Below are 16491 nucleotides of genomic sequence, written 5' to 3'. Positions count from 1 at the left end.
AGAATTATAAATGTTTCTATTCTCACCTCCATATTGAATAAATGGCCAAGATTTATAGTTTCTAGCTTTTACATACCTATATAGGTTGCTATTTTAAACTTTTCAACACCAGTGTTTCCATTTTACAATACATATTTGATAGAGACCCCTTTATTATATGTTTGAGTTTGCTAGGCTGCTAAAAGCAGATACCATGAAATGGGTTGGCCTAACAATGGGAATTTATTAGGTCACAGTTTTGAGGCTGAAAAAAATGTCCAGATCAAGGCATTATCAAGGCAATGCTTTCCTCCCAAAGACTGGCTGCCAGCAATCCTTGAGTCCTCTGCCACATGGCAAGGCACATGGCTGCGTCTGCAGGTCTCTCCCTTCTCTTCCAGGTTTGCTGCTTTCAGCTTCCAGCTTCTGTGGCTTTCTCTCTCTTTGTCTGAATTTTATTCTCTTATAAAGGACTCCAGTAAGAGGGTTAAGACCCATCCTGAATGAGGTAGGTCCTACCTTAACTGAAGTAGTCTCAGCAAAAGATCCTACTTACAAAGGGTCCATATGCAGAGGAATGGATTAACTTTAAGAACATGCTTTTCTGGGGTACAGTTTGAAATCACTACACTATACAAAACATACCTTCATGAATAATTTTTATTAAAATATATCTTAAATATAATATAAGGGGAAATAGGAGGAAAGTATAAAATAATATGTAGTACAACAGTACAACATGTAAATGGGGGAAACTACACTAGGATACCTAATGAAGTGGTTATTTACTTTGACCTACTTCTATGTAAGATAGGAGTTAAGAAAAGTTGAACCAATATTCAAATAAACACTGACAATCATTTTCTTTCTATTAGAACTTTTGAAATAAGAATCACTGTCAATGCAACAACTACAAATGCAAAACTGGTAACAGTAGGTTGTATTGGTGAATCAAATAGAATGAACCAGAGATAAAATTTTGGTCAAGTTCCAAACAAAACACTATACATTCTCCCCTCAATGAGCATAGTAACTGCATTATTGGAAAATTCAGTGTATACTGAAACCATACTACAAGGATTTGGAGGTTAAATTTAAAATAGGAGTTGCTTCTAGGCTGCGATGATTATAGTTAAGTTTTTCATCTACAGGAATGCCCAGGTGGATATTTGAAAGTCATGTGGAAAGCAGGACAATGCTTCACTGTTTGGAGTTGTCCCTCCAATAAAGGGTGTCTAATATCCCTGGCCTCTACCCACTAATGCCAGCAGCTCTCCCCAGTCACCGTGACAACCAGAAAACACCTCCACAAATATCTGAAATGCCCACTAGGGGCAGTGTCACCCTATTGAGAATCACTGGTGTACATAATTTGTTCCTGCCTTGCCAATTTTTCACCGCTGCTTTAGTTTGGCTCTTCATCATTGCTCACTAGGACCACAGCAACAGCCTCTCAACTTTAAGAACAAAATGCAGGTCTGATCATGTCATTCTGCTGCTAAACCTTTAGGATGAAGTCAAGCTTTTTAGAACTGCAGGGCAGTAATCTAATCCTACCATATTTCAAATCTGACCTTGTTCTATTCCCTTCAGTATGACTGGGCTCTTTTCCATGTAGTCTCGAACTGAACATGTTCTCTGGATCTTTTCACCACCTGGCCAATCTTTTGTCTGTCAATTCTTACTAAACCTTCAAAATGCAACTCAGGCGTTACCTCCCCAGTGAAGTCTTTCCCCGACAATCTCCCCATTCCACTGTAACTGTTAGACAGTCCACCTCCCCAACTAGACTGTGAACTGTCTGGGATAGGGATTTTTATCCTATCTCCTTTATATCACAAGTACATCAAATAGGTGGAGGGTATATGGTAAGGTCTTAAAAGCGTTTATTAAATTAAAGTTGAATGATAGCTATTTGGAGAGTTCTGAATATTATTATATAATTGTTTTCATTTACCTTTCAATATTTTCTCATCCTTGAAAGACCACCTATTTCCAGTCAGTTTAATCCCTCCAGTCTATTACAGTCTTTTAGCTAGTTCTTTCCTTAATACTTAATCTATAATGCATTTTGAAATATTTTTCTTTTACTTGGTCTACCCCCATTGTACTGACTCATGAGAAAAATGTGCCCTTTTTGACCCATTCCCTAGTTTATATTTTACTTAATTTAATTCAGATCTCTCAGAGAACAAGCCCATTCTTTCTAAAGTGATTTTAAATCAGCTCATGAGATAGGGTTTTCTTTTTAGTCATTAAGAATTTTTAAAAATTATTTTCCCATTTATACTTTCTTTTGCCAAGGCAATATTTGAAATTGTCCCTCCAGTTGCTCATTCTGATTTTATATCTTGGTTCATGTTTTATGACATGCGCTTGATGTTCACTAATACTTGACTTTCTTTTAGGTATTTTCAGATTTGAGAGTACTAACCTTTATCAACTCTAATATAAGGCAGAGACCAAAATTAGCTACTGTTAAATAATCTCAGTATTTGTCCTGCTGGACCACATGGCTTCTTTCTACTAGTTACTAAGAGGGTGGCTATAATCACCCATCATTTCTTTTTATAGCTACAGTATTCCTTGCCTTCCCAGGATTTAGCAGCAATATTTCAATAATTTACTAATGACTTTCTTTGGAGTCATGAAAAGAAAAAGGGTGTCTGGAGAAATAATCTGCTACACAAATGATAGTACAGAGACATTTTCCTGGAGGCTACAAAGTGACCCGTTGAGATACACCAAATTGGTTCTTCTCCATCAGGACATTCAGATCCTTCCTTTATTTCATTTTGGAATGGAAGGATAAATGGGGAAAACAATGTGCTCTGAAATCTTCTGTCCTGCTTTAGAGCATGTAAATAGCATCATGCATGAAAAATGTTCAAGCTGTCAGGAGTAAAGCAAGTATGATAATTTAGGATAATTAAATGCTTAAAACAATCAAAATAGAACTGATCTCAGTAAGCTTTTCTCACTTGAAGGAGACTTCTTTAAAAAGTAGTTACTGATCTAAATGTCTTTCAAGAGGGCAGTTAAAAATATTGTCGTATAACAATCTGTAGTATGGAATATTTTTAAAAAGAAGAACACACGCCTATATGTAAGGACACAGAAAGATATAACGTTAATTTAAAAAATAAAAAATTATGAAAATACATATATGAATCCATTCATATAAAAATAGCAGAAACAGAAGCAAAATATAGAGAGGAGATTTGAAGGATGCATACACAACATTGCGCACAACGTTCTGTATTGAAAGCTTTTGTTTTTGTGTCGGTCTCTTCCACCAGATTGTGAGCTCCATTGTTGCTACATAAAATACAGGACGGACAGTTAAATTTGAATTTCAGCTTAACAATTAAATTTCCTTTTTAATAAAAGTATATCCCAAATATTGCATAGGACATACTTATACTAAAAACCTATTTGTTGTATATCTGAAATTCAAATTTAACTTGTGTCCTATAGTTTACTTGATAAATTTGGCAACTCTTTTTTAAGGAGAACTTAACCTATTCATCCTTTTATTCCAATCACTAACATAGTTACAGAGATATGCTGGGTGCACAATAAATGAGTCCAAGGAGAATAATCAAGGCAAAAAACAGGCAATTTTACTAAGGGCATTACATAAAGAAATGACTTACAGTTTCATTAGTGGTCCAATTACACAGATTAAGAAACAGAGGTACTCAGAAGTCACATGGCATGTAAGTGGTGGGGCTAGAAATGACCCAAGTCTCTGGGTCCCTCCCTTTCCAGCAGCCATAACCACTTGCCAGCTGCAGGAAGGCAGAAGTCAGTAGGGCGGTTCTCTCTTCTTCCCACTTGTTCTCCTGAAGTGGAACAGACATAAGACTTTGCACAAAATCCTTAATCTTGCCAAAAGTTAGGATAGTGGGATAAATATGAGACAGAAAAATCTGGGCCTGGCTCTCTCTTCCATCACTCATTCCAACAAGTTACATAATTTATTTTAGCCTCAATTTCCTCATCCTTAAAACTGAAGTATGAGGACTTAGCCGAATACTGATGTGAAGAATAAATGAGATAATTCCTATAAAGCACCCAGCACACAGCTTGGCAAGTAGAAGATACTCAGTTAATGTTAGTATTAGCTCTGACCACAGATTTTTCATTTATAAAACAGAAATAACAGCAACAATAACAACAAGACAACAGTACTAGTGATATGTATCTTTTCAAGTGTTTTGAGAATCAGGTGAGAACATACATTAATTATCTTTCTGAACTCTCAAGTGCTTCTCACTCTAACAGAGTGGTTGCTCCTTCAATCAGAACCAGAATCAATATCACACTGGAGCACTACTAAGTTTCTAACTACGAATAATTTTATTTTAAAAATTAGCATGCAGTAAAAAGGATTTCTATTTTTTTTTTTTTTTTGGTGTACAGTTCTATAAAATTTAAAACATGTATAGATTCTGTAACCACCAACACACAATTGGGATACAGAACATGACTACAGTTTTCGAGGTTCTTTTTTCAAAATGTTTCAATTCCATGCTACAAAACAGAATAAAAAGGGATTTAGATAAATGTGCTGAAGATGCAAATTAATGAAATGAGTTTTTTTTGTACAAATCTCTGCCATCTTCAGCCCTTCCAGATCTTGACTAGGCCATTTTTGTTGTTGGCTCTGCATACTCTCTTTCCATCCACAAAAACAATCAACTTGAGAGTTGGGTCCTTTCTTCACACCAAAGGCACGTGTCACAGGCACAAACTTCAGAATCCCTTATTTGATTCTTTTTATATTACCAGATCTTACGTTTTCCATCCGTGCTTCCCCAATTGCTATTTTCTCACTAAAATGAAGAAGCTTAGAATAAGAGGCACCTTCTTACCGGAAGATTTGGAGAAATTACTTGAATGGAACAAAGCTTAAGACAGCAACCATAGGGCTTTCAGGACCCCAAACCTCCCTGTAATCTATCAATCCCTCTCTCCCACCCGATTCCCCCCATCGCAGCCTGCCGGGCGCTCTCTGGAGCGATAGACTTGAGAACCAAACTTCTGTTCTTCCTGAGTTCTTCCTGCTTAAGCAACTCGCACTGACGCATGGAGCTACAGCTGGTGAAGGGGCGCGTCCGCTTTCCGGCTGACTCACGGCGTTGCTATTTGCCTTTTGTTTCTAGGATGCTTTGGCTGCCGTTTTCTTCCCTCTGCTTTTAATTTGGGGAGAAGAAAAGCTAATGAATCAAGAATGAAGCTCCTCTTCACAAAGTTTTTATTTTTTAAAGTTGGTTCTCTATCTTCACGAGTTCCTTAACTACCCAAGAAGTGCGGGGGTGGGACAGGTAAGAACCCATGAATTACACCTATATCTGAAGTTGGCACCTTAAGGTACCATTTTGGTGGGACGACTTGCTGAAGCTCCCTCACAGCCTAATACGCGTTTTTGCTGCAGCCGCTCTACGTTTTCAGCTAATTTCTTTCTGCTGCCGATTCGAGCTACTCTGTCATCCTAAATCTATCTCCTCACTGCCATACATGCCTGAATCAGGATGAATTCCACGAGATTCACCAGCGGTTTCCTTTCTGTCCAAGGTAAATACAGTATGCAAAACAAGGAACCACCAAAGGATGCCCGGAAGAGGGGGAGAGAAAGGGATTCCCTCACCTTTTCCCACACATTCCTCGTTAGTTTCCAGCAGGAGGAGGCGCACAGCCCAGAATCCTCCCAATCTCTCTAACTAAATCCCCCTACCGAGGGCTGCCGAGGTTGGCTGAGCGGCCGGAAAAGTCTCTTCTGCAGGCCTGTCCCTCCCCCTCCCCCCGGGTTGGTTTTTCCCAGCTACGGAGGTTGGGCCAGGGGCTGGAGTGCGAGGAGAGTCGGCGCCCGCAGCGTGGAGCCGGGAAGTCGCCGCGACTTTAGTGGGAATTGGAGTTGGCTCCGGAGGCGGCCAGCGCGGAGGTGAGCGGTGGGGGGGCGAGCTGCAATGGCGAGAACGCCGAGGCGGCGCGTTCCTCCTCCGGAGAGTAGCTTAGGTCCGGGTGGCCCTCCCGCCCGGGTCCCGCCGCTGCTTTGTTCGCAGCCTCTCCGCTTTCAGCGCTAGATGAATTGAACCCCTTCTGGGGTCTAAGGGGGCGGGGGGGCGCGGGCAGAGGGGCAACAGCTGTACGGTCTTCCAATTTCTGATAATACGACAAGAAACCAAGAGAGATCAAAAGACTTCTGTAACCTGAAACTTGACTTTCATCCTAACCTGGACCAGGAGAGGTCCAGGCGAGGGATGCAGACCCCGGAAGGCAGGTCGTCCGCGGAGGTGGTGGGGGAGGGAGTAGGAGGGTAAGAAGTTTGGTCGGGAAGGCGCTGGGGATTAAATGAAAAGTTAGACGTGGGGGAGAAGAAACGGAGGGCGGGAGGCTGGAAGGGTGTATATGTATGTATATACAGTGGGGGCCAGTAAAGAACGAAGACTTTGCGCGCAGGGTCTCGGGACGCGCGTCCCTCTCCAGAGTAAGGGTGAGTGGTGGGGCTGGGAGAGGCGAGGACCGGGCAGTCTCGGGGACTGAATTGGGCGGCTTAGCTCGGGGAGATCAGCTCTCTTACACTAGCCGCCGCTCCTCACGCTTCTCCCCCGCTCGTCCCAGGTCGCGCAGCGGATCCAGCGAGAGCGGCCAACAAAAGAGGCGAGGAGGTGCCACCCGGGGGCGGTGACTGCAGGAAGAGGAGCGGGAGGAGGAGCGCGAAGCAGAGCGTCCCGAACCCGCCGTGCGTACTTCTGGAGGGAAGGGGCGGGGGAATCGGCCCCGGGAGGGGAAAGCCCGGTGGCCAAGGGTTTAGCAAAGTTCCGGCTGCGGCGTCCCTCCTCTGCTCCCACGAGAGGAAAGTTTCTCCAGACGCTTCCGGCCAGCCCGCGCTCTCTGAGCCCAGCATCCCGAGCCGTCGGAGCGGGCGCCGCCCCAGCCCAGCTCCGAGGAGACGCGAGCCGCGATGCCTGGGGCGTGTTCCCGTGGCCCCGCCGCCGGAGACGGGCGGCTGCGGCTGGCGCGGCTGGCGCTGGTCCTCCTGGGTTGGGTCTCCTCGTCCTCCCCCACCTCCTCGGCATCCTCCTCCACTTCGTCGGCGTCGTCCCTGTCCTCGGCGGTGTCCGCCCAGCCCCCGCTGCCGGGCCACTGCCCCCAGCAGTGCGAGTGTTCGGAGGCGGCACGCACTGTGAAGTGCGTTAACCGTAATTTGGTCGAGGTGCCGGCGGACCTACCCCCTTACGTGCGCAACCTCTTCCTCACCGGCAACCAGCTGTCCGTGCTTCCGGCCGGCGCTTTTGCTCGCCGGCCGCCGCTGGCGGAGCTGGCCGCGCTCAACCTCAGCGGCAGCCGCCTGGGGGAGGTGTGCGCCGGAGCCTTCGAGCATCTGCCCAGCTTGCGCCAGCTCGACCTCAGCCACAACCCGCTGGCGAATCTCAGCTCCTTCGCTTTCTCGGGTAGCAACTCCAGCATCTCGGCCCCCAGTCCCCTGGTGGAGCTGATCTTGAACCACATCGTGCCCCCTGAGGACGACAAGCGGAACCAGAGCTTCGAGGGCATGGTGGCCGCGGCACTGCGGGAAGGCAGCATGTTGCGCGGGCTGCGCCACCTGGAGCTGGCCAGCAACCACTTTCTCTACTTGCCCCGGGACGTGCTGGGCCAACTGCCGAGCCTCAGACACTTGGATCTCCGCAACAACTCGCTGGTGAGCCTAACCTACGTGTCCTTCCGCAACCTGACACACCTAGAGAGCCTCCACTTGGAGGACAACGCCCTCAAGGTCCTTCATAACGGCACCCTGGCAGAGCTGCAGAGCCTGCCCCGCGTAAGGGTCTTTCTGGACAACAATCCCTGGGTCTGCGACTGCCACATGGCCGACATGGTGGCCTGGCTCAAGGAGTCCGAGATAGTGCAGGGTAAAGCCAGGCTCACCTGTGTATTCCCGGAAAAAATGAGGAATCGTGTTTTATTGGAACTCAGCAGCTCCGACCTGGACTGTGACCCCATCCTACCCCCATCCCTGCAGACTTCTTATGTCTTCCTGGGTATTGTTTTAGCCCTGATAGGAGCTATTTTCCTACTGGTATTGTATTTGAACCGCAAGGGGATAAAAAAGTGGATGCATAATATCAGAGATGCCTGCAGGGATCACATGGAAGGATATCATTACAGATACGAAATCAATGCTGACCCCAGGTTAACAAACCTCAGTTCTAATTCGGATGTCTGAGAAACATTTTGAGGACAGAACAAGGACAACTATGCATGAGATGTAGACTTAAGCTTTATCCCCTACTAGGCTTGCTCTATTTCCACCCTCCGCTATAGACACCACTGACTGACTGAAAGCAGTGAGGGGAATTTGCTTCTTTGTTCTGTAAAGTTTCTTGGTGTGTTCTGTTAATGTAAGACGATGGACAGCTGTGCATAGTATTTTGTCCTCCTCCCTGTCTTGGACTCCATTAGCGTGTGGAGGGATTTTTTTCAAGTTTGAGCATGAACATGGGATCCTTGCTGCCTGTTTCTCTTAGTATAGTTCAAGGTGTAGCCACACAGATAGCATTCAACAAAAGCTGCCTCAACTTTTTTGAGAAAAATACTTTATTCATAAATACCAGTTTCATTTTCATGTACCTAAATTGTGGAGAAAATAATTGCATTTCATAAACTGCCTGCAGACATTAGCAAGCTCTTCAAAATAACTCCGTAGTACACAGGAGCACATGCATCCAAAGAGCATGCTGACATTTTACTGTTCTGCATATAAAAAAAATAACTTGCAACTTCAGATAACTTCAACAAAGTAAATTACTTTTTTGATTGCAGTTTATATGAAACTATACTGTTTTTTAATAAACTGCATTGAGATCAGGCTGAATTGTTTTAAAAAATTAAATAAATGTCAGTAAAAGAATTACAGTTGTGTCCAAGTTTGCTCTTTGACAGAAGGACTAGGGGGAATGAGATTGAATGATTTTGATCTAAATGGTAATTAAGTTAGTAGTTTACAACAGCTGAGAATCAAACTGGAGACCATCTTATGAGGATAGACTTTGGAGATAGTTTTTGAAATGGTGGGTCCCTTTCAGGGTTTAAATAGATTTTGAATATTCATGTAAAATAGATTTCTTATGGTCCCTAAGTTAATTCTCTTCTTGAAAGAATTTTAAGAGCATTATAAAGTTGGTAACGGTGAAGAGTTCCCTATAAAAAACGTTCAGAGTTCGTGTTTTTTTTCCTAGACTAATGAAGTTGCTAGGCTAGGAAAATGTTATTTACCTTAATAAAACTCTCCATATGTCATTGTTCTATAATTTTTAGAACAGAGTGTGAAGAAACAAATATAATGCAAATAAATGTATGAAAGTGAAGTGTTTTAAAGACAGAATATTCTAGAATAAAAACAGTTAAAAATATAGATTAAAAATATTTTCCATGATCATGTTGTAAACAGCTTTTTTTGAGAATTTTTTTTAAAAAAAACATTTTTAAAATGGAACACTGGTGATAATTTGTCAGAGACTCAGATTGTAATGTTTAATAAGTTGTCATGATAGGATAGGAATTTGAGGAAATAACTATAAATGTCTATGTCCATAAACAAATGTCCCAACTAATCATAAGTTCTTATACCCAGATACACAGTTCAGTAATTAAGAATTTGAAAATATTTTTGTTTTACCTAAACATTTAGCCAAACATTTGTATATACACCTTTATGAAGAATAAATCAAATTCAGATGGATATGAAAGCAATCAGTTAATCAATTGATAGTATCAATGATAGACAAGATTTTCTGTTTTCAGAGTTACCTGCCATTTATGTTTAAAAGTAAATTCCATTAATCAACCTCCAAGCTATAGAGTGTCTTAAATTTAATTTAGCTAATATTGTTTAATTTAAAGTAGTAGATGAATTTGCATCAGTAAGTATTGGAGTCTTTTTCCCTTGAAATTGATGATGTTCTGCAATGCTTTATGCTTGAAATAAATTTTGTATTTCTATGTTTTTATAAAATCTTTGCAAATTCCTTCTTTGAATTAAATTGGAGAAATTTTCAAAATAGGCCTAGAAATCTGTGAATCTGTTCCTCATTTAGACTGTATAGTCAGAATATGAAGTTTTAACTCCATTAAGTTTTATAGGCTCATTTTATGAAATATTATGTTATTCATTATTTATGGGTTACAGTTCAGATCCTGTAATTACCTGAGAAAAGTCTAAATATATGGAACTTAATATTCCATTAGACATTTTAAGTGTTCACCGGGAATTCATAATCTGGCTGGCTGCCATTATTTCCTAAGAATGATGAAAATACTAGTCTGCCCCAAATCCTGAAAACATGTAATAACATAATCTTCTAAATACTTTAGTAGGTAAGTCTGTTGATATGTTAGAAAATAACAAATTATAATATTTATAGAGCCTCCATTAAGAAGAATTGTTTCTTCTGCGTCATGTGATGATCTAAATGATAAAAATTAAGCTTTATCCAAGTCCTAGGAAAGTAGTAGATTCGTTAGTCCAGTTTTTCTCATGAATTCCCTGCAGCTGAATCTATAATAAAGTGAAGCCAAGTTTTCTCCTATTAGGCTTTTTTGAAGTTATGATTGCTTGCTTCTTCCTTTTTATGAACTTCCCAACTTGCCATGGCTTTTTTTTTTCTTCTTACATCACTTTACTATTCTCCAATATATGACAATATAAAATTCTTAAGAAACACATTGTTTAAAAACTAATTGCTATTGTGTAGTCATAATACTATATGTCTATAAGCCTATATGACAGATAGATGCTTCCAATAAGCATAAGGGGATATAGGAAAAATGAAGTAAAAAATAAAGGCATCACTTTGTGTACTTGTTTTAAACTCAGTTCTTCAATAAAATTATGCATTATTGATCCCCCAAACCTAAAAGTGATCCATTTTTAAAATTCATTTTGATTGGTAATAAACTATTACTGAGCTTTAACAAGTTTTTCAACAGAAAAGAAAACATCCTTCATTTATCCTTTACAAGTTTCATTTGAAGAAACTTAGAAAAATACTTAAAAATTCAAGGACTTGATAAATCCCTCAATTTAAAAGCTATTAAAATGTCCAATAAATTTCTATTTAAAGTGGCACAGATTTTAGGATAATGCAACTGTTTGACCTTGAATCATAACTCCCCACTTTCCTTTTAACTATTCAGTTTGTGTCATCAATATATGTATCATCAGTTTTGCTGCCAGAAGTGTGGTTCACTGGTGACCTATAAGGTAGGTTTGAACAGCTGCTGATAGATTTTTCTTAACAAAATAAACTTTGAAGCACAATTGACGGAATTTCTTAAAGGAAAAGTAGCTATACACTTTGGGGGAAATAGGCTTGGTTGAAATAAATAAATCACAGATTTTTTTAAATATCTTGATTGGCAGTAAACGTGTATTATGCTCAGCTTAGTATTTAATTATAAATAACGTATCTTTGTCCTCTGTCTTTTCAGTTAGAATGGATGTGAAAAAGAACCAAATTGTCATAGGAATTCTGTTTTACTCCCAGGTAAACCCTTTTCGTCCTGATGTTCCAATATATCCACTACCTTGTTGAGGATGTTAAAGGCTTTCCAACTCTAGTTTGGGCATTTTTCAAATCATTTCTGCTTTACATTTTAATTTTTCTCCAAAGATTCCACTAAAAAGAGAACCCATGAGGATTTGCAAGGTTAAAAACAATTTGGCACATGCTTTCCTCCTGCTCCAAAATGTATTCAGTCACCCAGCCTTCAGAGTAGCACCATAAAGTGACGACCTTTGTTAGATGAGACTCTGGTTTCAGTTTTGCACTTGCACAAGCGTTGACAGTAAAGGAAAGAGAAGGCAGGAAGTCATATTTCCAGACACTATATGAAAAATACCCTGACAATGGTTTTTAAAACTCTTTCTTCAGTCCCACAGTGTGGTATTAGAAATTATTAGCTGAATAAAATATATTCTGAATTGTCTAGATCAACATATATCCTTTTGAAAAATAACTCCTTGATGTTTTGTACAGTTTTTTTTTTTTTTTTTTCCATTCTTACCCTTAGAGACTTTTGATTAAAAAAGTTGGCTTGTTTTATCTTGTGTTTTCTCTTAGAACATTTTAGCGGCTCTATCTTTGTCCTGGGTTTAAAAGATCTAGATTTTAAAAACTAATAAGTGATTTATATAATTTTGACAAGAATAAAAATTCTTAGTATTTCAATATTGGAGGGGCCCTTAGACTTTTCAAGCCCCATCTCCCATTCTGCAGTTGAAGAAACTGGTAATTGTGACATCTTTATATTACATAATAAGAATCGGGACTAGATCCCAAGGTTCCAGACTTACCTTCTAGCGTTCTTCTTGTCGGATGGTGATATTAAATACCTAATGAGGCCTTTGGAATGTTCATCTATTAATAATGAGAATAAAGCAATTGTTTTCATGAATTTATTTGTGTTTTATTGTTTTTTATTTTAATGGATGTTTCAATTTGCTCTAGATTTCACTTTCAGTGTGTTAAAAAAAATTAGTATCCTTCAGGGCCCTGAAGATGCTTAAGTATTTTTTTGTTTTTTTTTCATACCAGTCTTATCACTATAAAGCTCCTTTAAGTCTACAGCATGATAGGAAATATTTTGGAAATTTAATGGTGATATTTCTTTTGAAAGGAAAAATAAAAACTCTGGAAAGCTGTGCTAATTTGTATAATTCTCTCTTAAAGTTGAGTTAGCTCAGCTGGTGAGAACACTAAACAAATGAGACCAAGTTCATGGCCACGAGGTCAGTCAGTCGCCAGGTGAGACTGTCAGCTTTGCATGCTCTAGTCTGCTCTCCCAGCAGCCTGCACCCGCTCCAGGTGTGTGCTGGCATCCTTGAAGGGCATGGACCAAACAGAGAAGCTAAGATGACGCAAATCCTTTATCACCCAGGAAAACCAGTGCACTGCTGCTGATGACTTTACATCTTCTCACACACAGAGCAGCACACGACCATTACCAATTTCCTCAACTCAAAGTGTATATGCCAAAGATTGCAAAGGGTTTATCATGTATGAGTTTTGAGAAAAAGCTTTCTTGGGTGCTTTTTAATGTTATCACATGGGAAACTAATTTGGTTTGTTTAAAATGAAAATGTGCTTTAAGATTAAGGATCATGATTACTATATCACAAATTTACATGTAATTGTTTATAAAAACTAGAATGCAGTTTATGTTTAGCTGACATTTTATGAGAATAGGACTTATTTGTGGGGCACAGTTTAACTTGGTTAATGTAAGAAAACTTTTTTTCAAGAAAGCAAAGGCTTAAAATATGACGAACTATCATCCTTTTTGAGAAAAGTAAATATTTAATGATGTGTTAATGAACTTGAGGATGTTATCAAGAAAGACTTTTTTTGTGTGTGTTCTAATGGAAGTTTAAACCTTTCCCTAGCTCCTTTTTCTACTATTTATTTTCTTTTCCCAAGGAGAACGAGAAAACATAACATTTCAGGGTGACTGTACATGCACACAGGAGAATTAGACTGACTGAAACATTAGATGGGTCAGTTTACAAATATACATGATTCTGCATGCTGCAGTTTCTCTCAATTTTACAATACAGTTAGTAAATTGTATTCAAAGACTGTATCTTTCAATTAGGCACATTTTGTGTTTATTATAGATTCTGGCAAACACATGACAATTAGATGTTTTAAAAACATAGTTTTTAAATTGACTCACATTTCTTGTAGATTATTTCATAATGCAGGGAAAAAACCCACCACAAATAATCTTATAATTGAGGAAAAGAATGCCCCTCATGTTGGGTAAAATTGCCTTCTGCATTTATCGCATTGTTTCTTAGCTTTTCACTTAGAATGTTGTGAGCATTCCCTATGCTTATTAAAAACTATTTTAATATCTGGTTTTAAAGTACTGCAGGCAATCACCTGTTTTATACATATAGGACATTTCCTACAATATTAACTAATGTTCTTATGAACTTCATTGTACCTACCTTTGCTTCTATATCTCACGTTTTTTCTTTAAGGGAAATCCTCGAAGGAGAATTGCTACAGCAAAGGATATAATCTCTTTCATCTACCTCTAAAAATATTTTTGATGTCTATTTCAATTACTATTTAAATTAGAATATTAGATGCAGACCAGTAAATGTTTATGATATGTTTCAAGAGTCTCCTATCAAACTTTACAGAGTACTTCATGATATGTGGACAGGATTTTGAAAAGAAAGAAACTTTGATAAAGTTTCCAATGAACTTTTCACTGTTTTAAATCCATAAATGTCTATTCTTTGTTAAAATAACAAATTCAGAATGTAGCTAAGCTCATAACCCAGTTTCAAGTGTGTTGGGGTTTGAGGAGGTAGTGTGAGATGTGGAGGAACAACTGGGAAGTTAATTTATCGGTTACAAGTTAGGAAGCAGTTTTCAAGGCAAACCTGTGTTTTTACCTGAATTCTACATTTTTAAAGATTTATTTATGTATACTTAGAATTAATTTGGATTCCATGCAAGTAATATAATTGTGCTAATCTTCCTGTTAGTTTGCTTTAAAAATTCAGTGAGGTCCCATGAACCCTTTATTCAGTTATTCAACAGATATTTTAAAAACGCTTTCTATGTATCAGACACTGTTGTTGCCTTGACTTAAAACTGTTTCTGACATAAAATTAGTCCTGATCAAGTTAGAGAGGATAAGTAATGATATTAGCTAATATTTTATTTATTGAGGCCTTGTCTTTTGGCTCTAGTAGGGGCAGAGACATGCATGACTTTGATTTATATTTTGGGTATCTGTGAGACAAGAAATCTCCAGAGTTCTTTACGCAGAGGGTAAAGGAATTGCGTAAGGAATTGTGGTTACCATTGATGGGGAGAGATGGCTAGACCATTGGCAATGGGCTAAGATTCTGTAGTAGTATCAGATTGGGCCAAGTATTGACCTGGGCTTTCTCTAGTGCTAAGATGACTGCCTAGAGTTTGACTACTTTTGCTGACCCTGGGGTCCCATCCTTGATCAGGGACTTCCTGGTTAGGGGATGGACAGCAGCAGCTGTCCAGCAGACTCCATCAAGTGTGATGGTAGTGCTACCATCTATAATGTGTGCAAACACCCTTTTTGTCATTCAGATGATCCCAAGGTGGCCGACTGATCCAGAAGAGGAGTCATTTCCTCTAGCACCATTGCATTTGGCGAGGGTCTTAGGACAGGAGAAGCAATTTCTTCCAGTAGATGGGATATGCCAGAAGGCCTAGGTTTGACTCTATCCAGTAAGTACCATTCCATTTAAATAAGGGGCCTCTGTGGCCATGCTGAGTCTGCAGGGTGCTATGTCAATAACTCAAGGCATAAGAGGCAGCGGGGTATGGAAAATGATAGGCTCAGAGTCAGTAAGAGCCTCCATCTCTAATAGGGCCCAGTGTGTGGCCAGAAAATGCTGCTCTAATAGTGTGTAACAGGGTCCATGAGGGCAGTTGCTTACATCAGAAGCCCATGGGCAACTTATGGCCAATCATGGGTGGTCCAGAGATTCCAGAAGGCATGAAAGCAGGTTGCTAAAGCCTCTTCAGTGAAGGATTTTCTGGGAGACACTAATAGGAGTGCCAGTTATGTGCAATTTGGACAGATTCTAGAGTCATTTGTTGGAGGGGGCCCATTCAAAGTAGGCTGATTTGCAAGTAACAACATAAATAGGCCTTCATAAAATTCATAAATGAGGAATGTGTTGTCTTCAGGACCAAAAATCTTCTGAAAGATGTTGAGCTTGTTTTAACATGGGTGTTAGGAGTGCCAATAGCTGTTTTCTTGACAGTTCCCAGGAATTGCACTCAGGTAACGGTACCTTGTGCTATGTGTGGGGCAAGGACCCATCCCTGTCTTGTGAGCTTCTTTGTGAATGTTTGTATGTCCTGAATGAGTGTGCCAAATGAATCTTCTCAGAGGAAAATGCCTCAATGTAATATCATATTGTACTCCTAGAGGAAGTTGGATTTAATTAAGACCTTGCCTACAAAGATTGTGTGCAATGGCTGGACTGTTGAGATATTCCACACGCAACCAGATAAAGGTGTATTGGGTCCCTTTGAAGGTGACCACATGCTGCGGTTGAAAGCCTGTTGAAATAGTTACTTAATTGCACATATTTAGTCACGTCCATAAGTTGCTGATTGGATTGGAATCAGTTATTTCAATAATATTGCACCAGAAGTCCAAGAGGCCCTAAATGGGGATACCATGGTATTAAGATTGCAGTAATCCACTGTTAGGTGCCTTTCATTTTTATTAGGTTTGAACATTGTCTAAATTGGGTTGTTAAAGAGAAAGACAGTAAAAACAATGTCTCCTCCTTTTAAGAGGTCATGTATGATGGGTCTTAATTCCTAAAGGCTTTATTTCCACCTGTATTGGGCCATATTAACTGTTTTCACTGAGGGTTCCCATTTTGTGCCAAAGATTTAATTTTATTTAAATTTATTACTCATTGTGTCA

General features: G+C 39.8%; 1 protein-coding gene across 1 annotated transcript; it reads left to right on the top strand.

Moving 5' to 3' along the window:
* The first annotated feature begins 6815 nt into the window (after positions 1–6815).
* TPBG (trophoblast glycoprotein) lies at positions 6816–12445 on the top strand. Its single transcript, XM_037844592.1, has one exon. The coding sequence runs from the start codon at positions 6950–6952 to the stop codon at positions 8210–8212; it is 1263 nt and encodes a 420-aa protein (XP_037700520.1). The 5' UTR covers positions 6816–6949; the 3' UTR covers positions 8213–12445.
* Positions 12446–16491: the final 4046 nt, after the last annotated feature.

This window comes from Choloepus didactylus, chromosome 7 (assembly GCF_015220235.1).
Source record: "Choloepus didactylus isolate mChoDid1 chromosome 7, mChoDid1.pri, whole genome shotgun sequence".
Taxonomy (NCBI): domain Eukaryota; kingdom Metazoa; phylum Chordata; class Mammalia; order Pilosa; family Megalonychidae; genus Choloepus; species Choloepus didactylus.
Note: the sequence above shows the minus strand (reverse complement) of the source record. Positions and strands in the feature narration are given on the sequence as shown.

Bases quoted from the DNA above. Each gene is read 5' to 3' on its own strand.
- TPBG (XM_037844592.1), top strand. From the start codon at position 6,950: ATGCCTGGGGCGTGTTCCCGTGGCCCCGCCGCCGGAGACGGGCGGCTG.